The 16606-nt window shown below is 20.0% G+C and overlaps 4 protein-coding genes across 10 annotated transcripts; 2 read left to right on the top strand and 2 right to left on the bottom strand.

Moving 5' to 3' along the window:
• The first annotated feature begins 30 nt into the window (after positions 1-30).
• LOC122714542 (cilia- and flagella-associated protein 44) lies at positions 31-9442 on the top strand. The gene is given in 25 exon segments (XM_043935970.1): positions 31-118; positions 121-346; positions 423-585; positions 698-837; positions 935-1229; positions 1392-1536; positions 1622-1812; positions 1879-2121; positions 2209-2384; positions 2528-2666; positions 2734-3007; positions 3151-3391; positions 3459-3726; positions 3809-3972; positions 4889-5101; positions 5179-5286; positions 5571-5748; positions 5824-6009; positions 6075-6272; positions 6360-6893; positions 6972-7140; positions 7248-7546; positions 7630-7826; positions 7895-8112; positions 9308-9442. Coding segments are annotated over 25 exon segments (5064 nt in total). The 5' UTR covers positions 31-45; the 3' UTR covers positions 9334-9442.
• A 1228-nt stretch (positions 9443-10670) lies between these two features.
• On the top strand, positions 10671-12836 carry LOC122714537 (TATA-box-binding protein). Of its 6 annotated transcripts, none has more exons than XR_006346670.1 (7): positions 10671-11239; positions 11321-11451; positions 11530-11773; positions 11851-12049; positions 12155-12282; positions 12488-12585; positions 12703-12836. XR_006346670.1 is itself a non-coding variant. In XM_043935963.1 (5 exons), exons 1-5 carry the CDS (start codon positions 10934-10936, stop codon positions 12229-12231), a joined length of 957 nt encoding a protein of 318 aa, XP_043791898.1. In that variant the 5' UTR covers positions 10671-10933; the 3' UTR covers positions 12232-12375. The 6 variants fall into 6 exon arrangements, 1 of the variants encoding a protein (XP_043791898.1); XR_006346668.1 differs by having other exon boundaries at positions 12491-12585; positions 12703-12835; XR_006346671.1 differs by lacking the exon at positions 12488-12585 and having other exon boundaries at positions 12703-12771.
• A 45-nt stretch (positions 12837-12881) lies between these two features.
• Positions 12882-14561, bottom strand: LOC122714538 (exosome complex component MTR3-like). Of its 2 annotated transcripts, none has more exons than XM_043935965.1 (5): positions 14348-14561; positions 14043-14241; positions 13709-13962; positions 13323-13469; positions 12882-13242 (listed from the first exon to the last, which is right to left on the bottom strand). In XM_043935965.1, exons 2-5 carry the CDS (start codon positions 14188-14190, stop codon positions 12970-12972), a joined length of 822 nt encoding a protein of 273 aa, XP_043791900.1. In that variant the 5' UTR covers positions 14191-14241; positions 14348-14561; the 3' UTR covers positions 12882-12969. The 2 variants fall into 2 exon arrangements, with proteins under 2 accessions (XP_043791900.1, XP_043791899.1); XM_043935964.1 differs by having other exon boundaries at positions 14354-14561.
• A 729-nt stretch (positions 14562-15290) lies between these two features.
• On the bottom strand, positions 15291-16606 carry LOC122714505. The gene is made up of 5 exons (XM_043935876.1): positions 16543-16606; positions 16343-16467; positions 15923-16261; positions 15561-15828; positions 15291-15481 (listed from the first exon to the last, which is right to left on the bottom strand). Exons 1-5 carry the CDS (start codon positions 16575-16577, stop codon positions 15403-15405), a joined length of 846 nt encoding a protein of 281 aa, XP_043791811.1. The 5' UTR covers positions 16578-16606; the 3' UTR covers positions 15291-15402.

The following is a 16606-nucleotide window of genomic DNA, read 5'->3' as shown; positions in this document are numbered from 1 at the left end:
AATTTGAATATTTCCATAATTATAAAAATCTATAACAAAATTTTTATGAAAATAAAATGTAAAATTTTTAAAAAAATAAATACTTATTCTTTAATAATTATTATCATAATATTGGCCGCAGAAACAAAATGGCTAACGGTGGCAAATTTGAAAATGATGAAACTTTGAGAGAAAATGATGAAGACTTGAGAGAAAAAGAAGAAGAAGAAAAAAAAGAAGAAGAAGAAGAAGAAGAAGAAGAAGATATAAATGCAGAAGAAATATTTGATGTGACAGATGAAAAGCATTCATTTATAGCTTGGAAACCTCAAGATGGAACTATAATTGAAAATATTTTAGAATTTTTGTATCCTTATTTTTCTTTTATTGCATTTCTATTTTTATTATTTTATATATTATGTTTCTTAATATGTATATATTAGTTATTCATATGCATATGATTGTCGAAAATATTTCAATCTCTGTGTTGTTGATCCAAATACTATTGCTTTTGCTGCTGGCAATTTAATTCAATTTTTTAATGTAGAAGAAAATAAAATTTGGTTTAAATTAGGTTCTATAGGAACTGGTATTGGACACATATCAGTAAATATTGTATTTTCAATTAAAATTAAGATCATAAATTTAAAAAGTTTTTTAAAATTTTTATCAAATTATTTAAGTTATTTAAAAAAAATATTATATCTTTTTTTTATAGAAAAACCCTGTTTTTGAACATATTGCTATTGGAGCAAATGGTAAAAATCCTGTGATAAATATTCTTGATTGGCCTCATATGACAACTATAATTGTTTTAAAAGGAGGAACAACTAAACGTTATCTTCACTTATCATATAGGTTTATATTTAATAATAATTTTAAATAAATATATATTTATTTATTTAAAAAAATATATATATATTTAAGATATGATATGAAATAATATTTTTTATAGTCCAGATGGTTTATTATTAGCATCACAAGGTGGTGAGCCTGATTATTACATTTCCCTTTGGAATTGGAAAGAATCAAAAATTGTTTTGCAATGTAAATCTTATGTTCAAAATATATATAATGTTACTTTTTCTAAGTTCATTCCTGGCCAATTAACATCAAGTGGTATAGGACATATTAAATTTTGGAAAATGTCTAAAACTTTTACTGGATTAAAACTTAAAGGTGAAATTGGTAAATTCGGAAGTACAGAAATCTCTGATATTATAGCAATTTATCCCATGCCAAATGAAACTGTAAGAAAACATTAAATTAATTGCATAAAAAAAAATAATTTACAATATGATATATTACAATATATATTTTTTATACAATATATATATATATATATATATATTTTCATATATATATTACAATATAATAAAAATTTATAACTACATTTTAAGTAAATTTTTTAGGTGATTTCTGGATGTGAGTGGGGTAATATCCTTTTATGGGATGAAAGTTTAATTAAACTTGAAGCATGTAGAAAAAATAAAGAAACAGCACATACTGGTTTTATCACTCAATTTGAATTTATTAACCAAGAATTGATATCAGTTGGTAATAACATATACAAAAATTCAATTAATGTGCAATTATTATAAAAAAAGAAAATATATAGAAAATAATATAATTTTTAATTTAGGATCTGATGGATGGATACGATTTTGGTTTTATGAAACCATAGATCATGCTGATCTTGCTGATGATGAACAATTTCTTGAGATTCAACCGATTTATGAATTTGAAATTGCAGAAAATGAAGAAAATGCAATGCTTATAAGTATACAAAAACAGGAACCAGATAATCCTGATAAAACAATTTGGTATGCCCAAGTAAGTATAGTGTAATCACACACACATATAAAACATAATATAAATATTGAAAAAAATATTTAATAGGATGGAAATGGAGGTCTATGGTTACTTGATCTTTGTACTCTTAAAAAAAAAACTATACAAAAGAAAATTTTTATATGTCATGCTGGTCCTGTTGTTGATATGGATATAGCAGATTGGGGACCTTTTGTAGCAACATTTGATAAAAATGGCAATTTGCATATTTATAATTATATAGAAAAAACATTAAATTTAATTTACAAATTTCATAATACTGGTAGCCAGATTATTTGGCTTCCATGTAATGTAAATATTTCTTTTTTTTTTTTATTTTCTTTGAATAATTTAAATAGTATTATTTTATTAAAATTTTATTGAAAAAACTTTTATTAGATTGAAAAGACAGGCTCAACACTTATATGTGCTTTTGAAAATGGTATTATTAGAATGATTACATTAGAAACTACAAAGATTGAAAACAAAAATGAAGAAAATCATGTAAAATTAATTCAAGTTTTAAGACCACATTCAATGCCAATTACTGTAATGTCTTTAAATACATCTAATAGGTATGTCATAGCTATACATATATATATATACTATGTAATTTTATTATTATTAATATGTGTGTATATATATATATATATATATATATATGTTTTATATATACTATGTAATTTTATTATTATTAATATGTGTCACTTATTTCTAGTTTATTAGTAACAGGTAGTGATGATGCTACTATTTTTGTATTTAATATTCATACTCCTAATAATTATCCTACAATTGTACCTATTGGCTATGTAAAACTTCCATCTTCTGTTACTTGTATGGCATGGAATCCTTATGAAGTAAATATAATTATTTGAACCAAAAAAAAAAAAATATATAAATAATATTTTTAATTAATACAAATAGGAAGCTGTTTTGTTAATTGGATGTTTGAAAGGAGATTGTGTGGAAGTAAAATTACCTATAACACCTCAATCATATACAACAACTTCTTATGAATTAATTAAATGTAAACCAGTATCATTTAAATTTGAATCAGTAAAATCTATGATAGAAAGAGAGGCTATAAAAAAAAAATATGAAGAAGAAAGGGAAGAAAGATTAAAAGAAAGAAGAAAAAAAATGGAAGAATTAATTGCTGAAAGTCCTCACATTGTAATTGATGAAGAAACATTTCTTAGTAAATACTTATTTTTAACTTATTAACTTATTTTTATAATTTATATATATATATATATATATATTCAATTTAAATTAAATATATTAATAATTCAATTTAAATTGTGTGCTGTAACAATTTTTATATATTTCATTTTTTTTTAGTGGAAGTTGATGAAAAAGAAATGATTCTTCCAGAAATTTATATTCCAGAAATTCCAAATAAAGTTTTAATAGCACAATATGGTATAAATGGAAATATATGGTTATTTATGGCTGGTTTTGATGCAGGATATGTTTATGAATATCCACGTCCATTGTCAGCAAAACCAAAAGATATTAAATTAATTAGACCTAAAATAATTGAATATGCAAAAGATATAGAAATGCATAATTTTCTTTTTCAGTAAGAATATTTGAAAATATTTTTGAAAAACAAAATACGTAAAAATAATAATTTATATTTTTTTTAGGAAAAACAAGAAATATTTATATTTGGGAACACAATATGGACAAATTTATGTAATTAAGATAAAGGAAGAAGATCCATTAAATTTTTTAGACTGTTGGATTTTGCAAACACATGATCATTATAATGGACATATATCTAAAATTTTATTAAGTTATAATAAAGAAATGTTGCTAACATGTGGCCATGATGGAAATATATTTTCATTCTCAATCAATGATACATCAGATGAAAAATATGAAATTCCAAAATTAGAGTATTTTCTTTTTGTGGTATGTTATATGGTTTCCTAATTAAGATTTTGGTAAAATTGAATTTGATATTTGTAATTATAATATTTATAATTACATATAGCCTAAAATTGTTGAAGATATTGAAGATGTTGATTATCCAACTTTAGAAGAAGTAATTACTCGAATAGAACAAAATAGGATTATTTCTGTTGCAGAGGAAAAAAAGAAAAATATTCTTGAAATTGTACGTAATTTAGCAGAAGAATTCACTAAAATTATTACAAGGTATATATTTTTCTTCATTTAAGTATAAAATCAATGAGTATTATTTATTTTTATTAATCTTATTGTTATTCTTGATTCCATCAATTTTTGTATTTATTGGATATAAAATATAAATTAGTTTTTATGGCAATTTCTAATTATGTAGCAAATTTTTAATGTGTTATATATTTTTAATAGAAACGATTTTTGTATTATATATTATATTGTGATATTTACTAGAAATTGTTTTGATGAATCTAAATTCTGATTAAAATTAATAGCAATAATATAATATAAATGTATTTTTTTTAATTTTATTGTTAATTTTCTGATATTCCTTTATTTTTTTGGATTTTGAAATTGCTTGTAAAGATTATATTTATCATTTTTATAAAATATAAAAATTATATTTATATTAGATAAAACATGATAAAATTAAAACAACATATGATAGTTCATGATGATAGAGATATCTCATTTCATCTAATGTAAATTATTTATAACTTAATAAGTAAACCTTAATCGACATTTTATATTTGTTTTGCTTTTTAAAACTAATTCTCCAAAAATAATGTATCATGAATATATTAATTCTCTATATATAAGAACTGATTATATTGGATTATATTATATAAATATTATATAAATAATATAATATAATATATTACATAATAATATTTACTATGTAATGCTTCTTTGCCCATATTTTCTTTCTTTGTTTTATTATTACTGATTATTTGATTATATGCTTTAACTATAAATAAAATAAAATATTGCTTGATATGGTATTATAATTTTATTATAGTTTCTCAAGTTTTTTATTTGTTTCTTGTTTAAGTATATCTATTAATTTTTTTGTTCTTTAACTTACTATTATTATAATTATTCATTATTATCATTATTATTACAATTAAATGATTGTTTTTTTTAAATTTAGAAATAAATCTCTTCTAAAATCACAACAAATATTACAATTTGACTTGGATCCAAGAATAGTAGAAGATTTAGAACAGCAATTGAAAACACAAATAATCTTAACACAACAAAAACTAGAATTTGAAGTAGAAAAAAATAAATTACAATTAGAAAAGCTTATGAATCACTTTATTATGCCTATTACTTGTTTACCTTTTGCAGTTTATGGAATATTGTAAGTATTTTTCTTTTTTTAAATTGTTTATCAACATTCTTATAAAAAATTATGCCAATTAAAATTTATAAAATTAGGAATGAAAATAAAGCAGTGTATTCTGTAAGAGAATTAAAATTAGATACTGATGGAATTTTAAAATGTATGAAATTGATGAAGCAAGAAGAACGACAAAAAACAGACAGGTATATTTATATTTTTTCTTTTATATAAACTTATATTATATTTCTTAATTTTTAATTATCTTCTAAGAAATGGAATTGCTGCAAAAATTGGATAATAATATATTATGGGAAAAAACAATTTTATATGTTCCTTACTATTAATAATAATAATAATATTAATAATTATATTTATATGATCTATTTTTAATTGAATAATTTTTTGTAATACAAATGATTTAACAACATTTTTCTCTTTTTATATATATATATATATATATATTCTTAAAAGTATTCTTAAAGTACAGAATAATAAAAGAACAGATTGAGGAAGAAAAACGTGAGATAGAAGAAAGAGAAATACAATATGTAGAACTCTTAGGTGAAGATTTTAGAGATTTAACATCAGGATTAGGATTACAAATTAATCAAATGTTTTCAAAATATAAGGAGAAAAAAATTAGATTAATGGAACGGCAAAAAGAAGTAAATAAATTGAAATAAAAAAATTACATTAAAAATAATAACTATTATTTTTTTAAAAGTATATTATATATATAGTGGCAAAAATTATATAGAAAAAAGCCAAATTTGATTAAAGGTCGTTTAAAAGATACAGTTTTTCTTGAAAAGGCAAAACAAACCATTGGTGAATATAATTTAAAAGTGGATGTAGATTTTAGCTTGACAAGAAAAAGAGAAACTGCAGCTATAAAATTTAAACAACTTATGGATTGTAGAAATAAGGTAAAAATGATAAAGAATTCACTATTAAAATAATTTTAAAAATAATTATTTTTTTTAATTTATAGCTTCATAATTTACGAGAGAATTTCAATATGAAGTTGAAAACAATTGCATTAAAAAAACAAAGAATGCAAGAAGAATTTGGTAAACTAATAGAAACTCTTAAAAAAATTCATATAGAAATTCCATTGAAAAATGTAAAACCTTTACCATATCCACCAAAAGTAAATCTTGATATTGAATTTCCTGAACATAATCTTGAGGTTAATTATATTTAATTAATAATTAAGCATAATTAAGCATAAAATTATATAGGATTATTTCTTATAACTTTATAATAATCATTATAGCTTGAAAAATATATATCTATGTCAGAAAAGATGCAACAAGTAAAACGTGAAAAACAATCATTGATTGTAGATCAATTAATAGATTATTCTGATTTAGAATATGAAGTATTATATTGTGATGACAAAAATATTCATGAAGAGCAAGACCTTCTTCATTCTCTTATTTCTTCTTCAACAATAAAAATAAGAGATCAATCATCTATAGCATATGATTTAATTAAAAATCTTAATATAAATGACTCCGTTCAAACTAGTTGGGAACGTGAAATGAAACGTTCTCGAATGTGGCGAAAAATATATCAACAAGATTGTATTTTACAACATATCAATACTGAATATAAACAATTGGAAAATGAATTAGATGAGTTAGAAAAATATAGATTAAATGTTATATATCAAAGTATATATATGAATCTGAATTTGTTAACTTTATATGAAGAATTTATTATTTTGAGAGAATCTGAAACAATGGAACATTTACTTGAAGAAAAAGTTACTCAGAAATCAAATGAACATACTACACTGGTGTCAAAGGTTATTATTCTTCTAATAAAAAAATTAACTTTTAATCATATTTTTATTTATTAACAATATTATATTAATATACAATAGATGCAAGGTACAAATATTAATATTACTACACGAGAAGAAGAAATTCGAAAATTGTATACAAAAATTAAAGATATTGCTACTGAATTTGCAAAAACTACAGTTGATAGTAAATTTCATAATTTTCTTCAAAAAATATTTAAAAAAAAATATACAATAAAAAAAACAAATGGTATTAAATTCTATTACTTTCATTATGAATATATTTTTAATTAAATTTAAGGATATAATTTTCAGTTATTAAAGAATAGTTAATTATATTAAAATTATAATTTTTAGCTTCTTTAGATTCAGTTACAGAATCAACAGAAACTACTGATGAAGAAACAGATGATGACATAGATTCTGAAGCTGAATATGTTCCATTTGATGAAAATATATGTCCAGTGGGATGTGATATACAATTATATGAAATGGCATTTGCTATGAGAGAAAAACGATATGCATATGAATTTCAAATCAGAGAAGAACAAAAAGAAATAGAACTTTTGCAAAAAGAATTGGATACTGATACAAAATATTTAAAAATCGTTGAAAGTATTTTAAAAAGTCATCAAGAAGAATTGGAAAAATTTATGGTATTTTCAATATTTGAATATATTTTCAAAGATATCCTATCATATATAATGTATAAATGCATTTTATTTTTTATTTATTATAGTTGGATAAACAAAAAAAATTAAATGAAATTAATGTAACAGTTATATTGAAACTTCATCAGTTACAGCATATATTAGATTCTGGATCTATTGCAAACATTGAAGATTGTATAGTTTTTAATAAAAAAAAATTATCAAATTTATATGCTAGAGTAGGAGAATTGCAAGAGGAAACATACAACTTAGAAGAAACACGCAAGTACAATAAAAAGAAATAAAATAGAAAAATAGAAAAATTTGTAAAAGAAAATTTATGATTTATTACAGAAAAAATGAAATACATTTAAAACGAATAAAATTGGATCTAAAATATATGAAAGCTCAAAACAAAAAATTAAAAGAAGAAATCAAAGAAAAGATGATACAAAAATTTGGTTGTAAAGTATCTTTGATTGAACTTTATGAAATTATTTTACAGAGATTAATTTATGATACTAAAATTGATGTGCGCAAAATTATGAAGAATTTTACTAAGGATATAGAAAGTAAATTTTATAATGTTTATTATTTTATAAAATTATTTTAATGAAAACATATACACTTCTATTATTATAATCTTTCAGATACAAAATGGAAATATAAAGAAAGTTTAATTACCTTAGAAAATTTAATTCAATATAATACTGAAAAATTAAGTTTTTTAACAATATTAGAAAAAGAAAATTTCAAACTTAAAAAAATTTTGAAACAAACTTTAATTTCAGAAGTAAAATATTTTATTAAATCTGCTTATTCATATATAATATGGACTATTTAATAATAAATAATATGATTATTATTTATTTTTATTAATTAATCAAAATTTTTTATAAATAATAAATTACTTATTATTAATAATTTCAAAAAATATTTAAGATAATAATATCATATATTTTTTTATTTTTTTTAAATTTTCAAATTCAATTTTTTCATATATAATCCTATAATATTTTCATTTATTAATTAATAAGATGAATTAATTCAATAAATTTAAAAATATCTTTTTTTTTTAGTAAAAAGTAAAAGAATTATATAAAAAAAAAAAATCATATAAAAAAAAATTAAAAATGATCTTGAAAATTTATTTACAAAAATATATAGAATAAATCAAATTTCATTATCTTGAAGATTCTTCAAAATTTTAACATTTATAATAAAAAATTTATCAATATATTAATAATAAGAATAATTAATGTAATTACATTAAATAGTCCATCTAATAAAACTTTATCTTGGAAAACCAAAAATTTTTTTTATTTACTTAATATTAAAAATTATTTATGTTTAAAAGAGCTTATCATATAATTTTGAAGTTATATTAACTTTATTTACAATTTGTTGACAATAATTGCAAATAAATAATTTTGACAAGATAGAATTAAATTTTAAAATTATTATGCAAAATTCATGATTTTAAATATTGATTTATTTAGCAATATAATTTATTAATAAAATATTAAATAAAAAATTTATTAATTAAAATAGACTATTAATAATATATCTATTAACTATTAATATTTGTAAATACTTATAATGATTGCTTGAATTTAAAAACTGTTTTTGAATTCTATTTGTCAAATACTATGAAGAAATATAAAAATAAACAAATTTTTAGTTTTTCATAATGAAATTCTAACATCATTAATTCTTAATCAATTAGAAATTATGTGAGTTAAATATAATCAATATTTTTCTTTACAGAAAGATATGTTAGAAATAGAACTTGAACATAAGACTGATTTAATTACACTTGAAAATATTCTTCATAATCAAATTCAACAAAAACATATTCTACAAAATGATATAGAAAATCTTAAAATTGGATCAAGAAAATTATTCTCAAATTGTTTGAATCAAAATATGTCATAAAAAATTAATTTTAAATAAAATTATTGATTAATTGTATAATGTATCATTTAAAAGTTTTTTTAACTTAAAAATGAAGTTCTTGATTAAATGAAATTAGAAATTGACAAATTTTTTTAATAAAACTTATTCTTATTAATATTTATAATAAGAAATAATAATAATAACAATAATAAATTGATGTATACTTTATATTTAATGTAAAATATTAAAATATTAAATATATATTACTATATTATATATCATATATATTATAATTAAAATATTAAAAATATGTTTGTAATTTACTTTTAAGTTTATAATTTTTTCAGATTTTTTTTATATTTTATTATTATAAAATATTCTTATTTTCATCGATTAATTTGTAATCTATGGCATTTAAATTTTTAAATTTTTTTTATATTTTATTTATAAAATAAAAAAATTTTATTTATAAAATAAAAAAATTTTATTTATAAAATAAAATAAAAATTTTTTATATTTTTTTTATAAATTTTGAAAATGATAGTCTTAATTATTGGAATTAATGATTTAAAAGTTGTATATAAATTTTTAGAGATTTTACTAATAATATAACGCCATGTTAGATTCTTAACTAACTGACTTAAAAAATAACAATGAACCAATTTTGAATTATCTTTCAATCAAATATTTTCATATAATTTCATATAATATAATTGATATTATTAATATTATAAATATAATTATTTATATTATATATTCAATGAAAAATTATAAATTATAAATATATTATAAATTATGATATAATTTTTTTATCTAAAAAATAATTTGAATTTAGCGCGACTTCTATTATATAATTAAATTATATAAAGAACTAACAAGAATCATGAAATTCTTTAATAAAAAGATAATTTAGATTTGATGCGTGTTCTTTTTTCTATCATCCAATCAGATTGGGTAAAAATTCAACATGGTCATATATTTTCCAAAAATCCCTAAAAATGAAAATATTTGCGTGTAAATAACTTTTAGTCACTGAATTTCTATAATTAAAATTATCTTTTTCGAATTTTATATATCAAAATTTATAAAGATATATAAAAAAATATTTCAAATTTAAATATTTTAAATTAAAATTTAATTTTTTTATTTAATTGTTGAATTTATTATATTTAGAAAATAATAAGTAATTTTAAAGTAAATAAATGTTAAAATGATGAAATGTTAATAACTTGTATACATTCTTTTTAAGCGATTCTAATTAACGTATTATTAATGATATAAGGAAATGTCAAATCTAGCTTAACGTTTAAAAAGTCTATGGTAATTTTTAAACTAAGGAGTTGTAAACAAATAAGAATAAAACAATGAATAGAAAATAAAGATAAAAAGGAAGATATAGTTGAAATATAAATTTATTTCTGTATAAAGTATATTTATTTATTCTTTCAGAAATTATAGAAATAGAAATTTAAAGTGTTTTTTAAATAAAAAAAAAGAATGGATCAAATGTTACCTAGTCCTGGATTTAGCATTCCAAGTATAGGTACACCTTTACATCAACCAGAAGAGGATCAACAAATCTTACCTAATGCATTACAACAACAGCAACAACAGCAGCAGCAACAGCAACAATCACAGCAGCAACAACAATCACAACAGTATCAATTACAACAACTACATACTATGAGTCCAAACATACAAAGTGGTATGCTGATGATCGGAACACCACAAAAAAATATGCACGCCTATGCAACAACACCTACTTTTGCAACACCACAAAGTCTTATGCAACCCCAAACACCGGTATGGCTAAATGTAATAGTTTTTAAATTTATTGAATATTATGTTTTATATTATCTGAAAAAATTATAATATTGTTTATAGCAAAATATGATGTCTCCATTAGTACAAAATACTAATCATATAGCTCCTCCATCTATAGGACCATCTACACCTGGTCCTATGACACCTATGACACCAGCTTCTGCAGATCCAGGAATATTACCTCAACTTCAGTAAATAAAAAATTATTTTGAAAATTATAATAAAAAATATATTTAATACATTACATATCTAATACATTGATCTTACAGGAATATTGTTTCTACAGTTAATTTAAATTGCAAATTAGATTTAAAAAAAATAGCTCTTCATGCTAGAAATGCGGAATATAATCCAAAGAGATTTGCTGCAGTTATTATGAGGATAAGAGAACCAAGAACTACTGCATTAATATTTAGTAGTGGAAAAATGGTTTGTACTGGAGCAAAGAGTGAAGAGGATTCTCGGTTGGCAGCAAGAAAGTATGCCAGAATTATTCAGAAACTTGGTTTTCCTGTTAGTAAATATTTTACTATAAAATTATTTATTTATTTTTAATCAATTATTATAAACTTAATTTATTTTACATAAAGGCAAAATTTCTTGATTTCAAAATACAAAATATGGTAGGCAGCTGTGATGTGAAATTTCCAATTAGATTAGAAGGTTTAGTACTTACACATGGACAATTCTCTTCATATGAACCTGAACTCTTCCCTGGATTAATATATCGTATGGTTAAACCTAGAATCGTTTTACTTATATTTGTTTCAGGAAAAGTAGTGTTAACAGGTTAGTAATTACTATATATGTTATATATTTTTATGTGTTATTCTTCTTTTTATATATACTTATGATTCATTTTTTAAATTATTATTATTCTTATTATTTGAGTAGGAGCAAAAGTTAGACAAGAGATTTATGAGGCATTCGATAATATCTATCCTATTTTGAAGAGCTTTAAAAAGCAGTGATTTTATTTTTTATTACATGTTAAAGTTATGTATTAAATGGACAAAACTAAGGTAAGATATTTTGATATTATTGCCTTATAATCAATAAATAAATAAAATAAATTGTGTATGTTTTGCTATGGTGCTAAAAATTTTTTAAAAAAATTAAAAAATTCTATGAAATTAATAAATTAAAAAATATTTTTGTTAAAATAATATGTTTACTAAAAAAAAATAATATGTTTAATTTTTAATTTTATTAAACAATTTTTAAAAGCAGAAGCTTCCAAATTTATTATTATGGAATAATGTGAAAAATATAGACTATTTGGAAAGCAATTTACCTTCTTGATGATATGGTACTTTGATTGAAAGGTAGTTATTCTTTAGAATTGAACTATTAATTTATATAATGTATATATTGTTAAAATTTATAACAAATTTCATTTTATTTTATACATAAAATATGATTTATATTTTTTCAATTAATAGAAATAACTAATACCTCATTATGCAAATAATTGTAAAGAGAAGAAAGAAATCCATCTATAGAATAAGAGAGACAATTTTTATGTTTGTAAGATTATCTGTATTCTTAAAAATGCTTTAACTCTGTAAAAATTAGATAACATTTTGATACATTGTAATATGAATTAATTACAAAATGAGAATTGTACAAATATTAAAACATTTTTATTATAAAAATATACATTTTATTGTGACAAGAACTTGTTTTAATGAAATATTTTATTATTTTATTTAATTATGTAATTTCATAATAGTTTTTACTAAACATTGCTGAAGTACAGGACAAATATCTTTGTTAACTGTTGTTAAAATTTCCGTTGCTTGTATAATAGAGTTTGTATCAATGTTTCCAATTAAAAATACTTCAGATACTTGATTATGCTGTGCAAGACTAGCTAATGTAATTATTCCATGATTAAAATCATCTTGATTATCTGGTTGTGTATTGCATATTACTTCTTCTGTATCAGTAGGATCCATTAAATAATGATTATCATATATACCCTATATTTTTATTGAAATTAATACTTAAAAAAATAAATAATAAAAAAATATTTATATTAGTTTTTTTAATAATCACTTACTATAGTAGAAGCTGTAACCAAACCAAACATAGGAACACCTGCATTAGCTAAAGCAGTACTAGCAGCCATAATTGCAGCTGCTAATGAAGATCCAGCATTATCTAAGACCATTGCATATACATCTACTTGAAAATTAGGAAATTCATGCTGAAAAATAACAACTTTTTATATATAATATTAAGAATGATCATTATATAAATAATAAAAATTAAATTATAAAAGTATATATTGAATTTGCTTTGAAGTATTTTTATAATTAAATTAGTTTAATTTTTAAAAAATATATTTCTACTGAAATAATTATTAATTAATATTTGTAATAATAATAATTACATATGTAAAAAAATTTATATTATATATATATATATATATATACATATATTTACCAAACATACAGCTGGTTCTAATGCTCTTTGTAAAATTAAACTATATTGTTTTTCCTCTGCATCTTGTTGATGAATTTTTCTTTTTTGACAAGAAAATGGAGCAAATTTAAATTCGCAATAAATTTCTCCTTGTGTGCAATAACCATTCCTATTTGATAATTCTCTAGGATCAAAGACAGAACAAACTACTTTTGTATTTCCTAATTCGATATAGGCAGATCCTTTTGCCTGGCTAACAATACCTGTTTTTAAAACTGTAAAAATGAAATATAAATAATTATTTCAACAATATTTAATAATATTTATTTATAAGATAAAAAAAGTTTAATCTTACATATTTTTCTCATTTCATTATTAGTTCGTTTATCGTTTCTTATATTAAAATTATGTTTTACTTTGTCACTTTCTTTATTAAGATTAGAATAAATATAATAAGGTATAGACACATCTGGACCATTAATTCGTCTTTGATCGATAGGCATTTTAAAAATAGAATATTCTTAATTTTCAATTAATATAATAACTTAATTAACCTTAAAAATATACAATTAATTATAAAATATTTACAATAAAATATTATGCATACATGATAATAATATCACAATGCCTAAAATGCAGTAATAAATTATTCTATATTACACGAACTTAAGAAGATTTTGTGTGAAGTATTGTGCTATGCGCATAAGAGAAATATAAAATACATTGCGCATCGCACTACATTCCATAACCTTTATTATTATATATTTCGTAAATGATTTAATATATGTATCAATGAAAAGATTAATTATCCATAATTTTATTTTTTGAATTTATTATTAATATTAATATACAACTATGTATCAATTTATTTTAATTATCGAAAATCATATAATTAATAATTATGAAAATTATATTCTTTCTAAAAATCAATTACTAGTACAATTATTATATTACTATACTATATTAACTAGTACAATATAATTAAAAAAAAACGTTAAGATTAATGCATGAGATAAATCTTTAATATATTATAAATTATAATATTAATCATTATCATATATATATTAATTATTAATTCAATTTAAATGATATTTATTTTGCTATTGAACTTCTTGCTTAATATTACTTTTCATCATAGAATTTTAATATAACTTTTATTATAAAAATATAAAAATATATAAAATTACATAAAATTGTATAAAGATTATAAAAAAAAAATAATTCAATTTTAAATATATAAAATGTTTTGAATAAACTATATAATATATTAATATTATAATTGATATATATAATATATAATGTAGAACATTTTTGATTCTAAAAATCAAAGTAAATACAAAAATTAATGTATAAAAATGTCAGTTAAGACTTATTTATTAAGTTATTTATTAAGCAATTAAAATATTAAAGCAGAACAGAAAAATAATGAGATCATTCTATTTCTATTATATTTTTATATTTTTCCTTTTTTTATTTAATGTAAATTTAAATTACTTATAATTTAATAAATAGATTTTAACCAATTTTTGTATAAATATTTTATAAATGTTTGTTTTGACATATAGAATCAATCCTTAATATATATTTCATATTAATAATATAATAATCTTAAATATATTTTATAAATGTATTAACATTTTGTATATTGTTACATATGATTTAATATTATATCATGAATAATTATTGAATATTATATAATATTATATTAATGTCAATTAATCATGACATTGCATTAGGCATAAAGATGCAGTTTTTAATACAAGAGCTTGTAAACTACAAAGCATCTTCTCCACTCTGCAATAATAATAATAATATCATTAATTATTATTATAATTTTAATATTAATAATTTTAATTTTGTTTTATTTCATTACCTTTCTTGATGATTTTCAATGTTATTAATAATATTTACAAACTCTTTAATATGTATATTAATATCTTGATATGTTTCATTTTTTGTTCCAATCAAATCTATAATAGATTTTAAACTTTCTGAACATAACTTTAAAGTTTTGCTTGTTTCTTTCCATTCTTCAGGTGTTTCAGGAAGAATAATATCACTACAGCGAAGTAAATCCAAAGGTTGCAAAAGATTATATAATTTAGATATAATATCTTTTAATGTTTGAAGATCTTCTTCTTCTATAATTAAAATAAATTTAATTATTTCTTATAATATGTATTTAGTTATGAAAGTTTAAAAAATAATTTTTATAATTATTTTTATAATATTTACTAGTACAATTATTCACATCTATAATTTGTGAATCAATATCATTTTGTATTTTTATCAAATTTATTATATCTCTTTCTCTAGTTTTCAATTTAAATAATTTGTCTTCATTATGTTCATATTCCTTAGTTATTGTAGCTAATTGACATAAAAATAATTCTGTCTTTTCTTTTGCTTTTTTTTTTAAAATTACTTCTAACATCATATTTTGCAAATATTGATCGTAAAGAAGTTTCATTTCTGTATCATCACATTCTGGAACTGTCATTTTAGTTACATCGAGTAATGATTGTGTAGAAAATATTGACATACGATCCAAAGCAAGTTTTTTTTTTGCAAAATCTAAATCATATAATTAATATTTTTAATTCCCACAAATTTATTTTAATAACAAATTAATAAAAATAAAAATAAAATTTTTACTCTGTGGTATAGCAAAATCACATGGCATCATTGTTGATCTATGATGAGAACTAGCTGCACGAACATTTGTTATGGTATTTTCTACTATGTTCCTTCTTATTGGTTCTGGTGTAGTATTACGTATCCTAAAAGAAAATAATTGTATTGTATTATATGAAAACTATTGAATATTTTATTTCTATCTTAATTATCTAATTTACCTTAATTTTGATTTCTCTGGATGATCTTTTTGCATTTTTATTCACAATTATTTTTATTTAGTTG

This window comes from Apis laboriosa, unplaced genomic scaffold, assembly GCF_014066325.1.
Source record: "Apis laboriosa isolate Shangri-la unplaced genomic scaffold, ASM1406632v1 scaffold30_cov140, whole genome shotgun sequence".
Classification (NCBI taxonomy): Eukaryota; Metazoa; Arthropoda; class Insecta; order Hymenoptera; family Apidae; genus Apis; species Apis laboriosa.
This window is presented reverse-complemented; position numbering and strand designations above follow the sequence as displayed.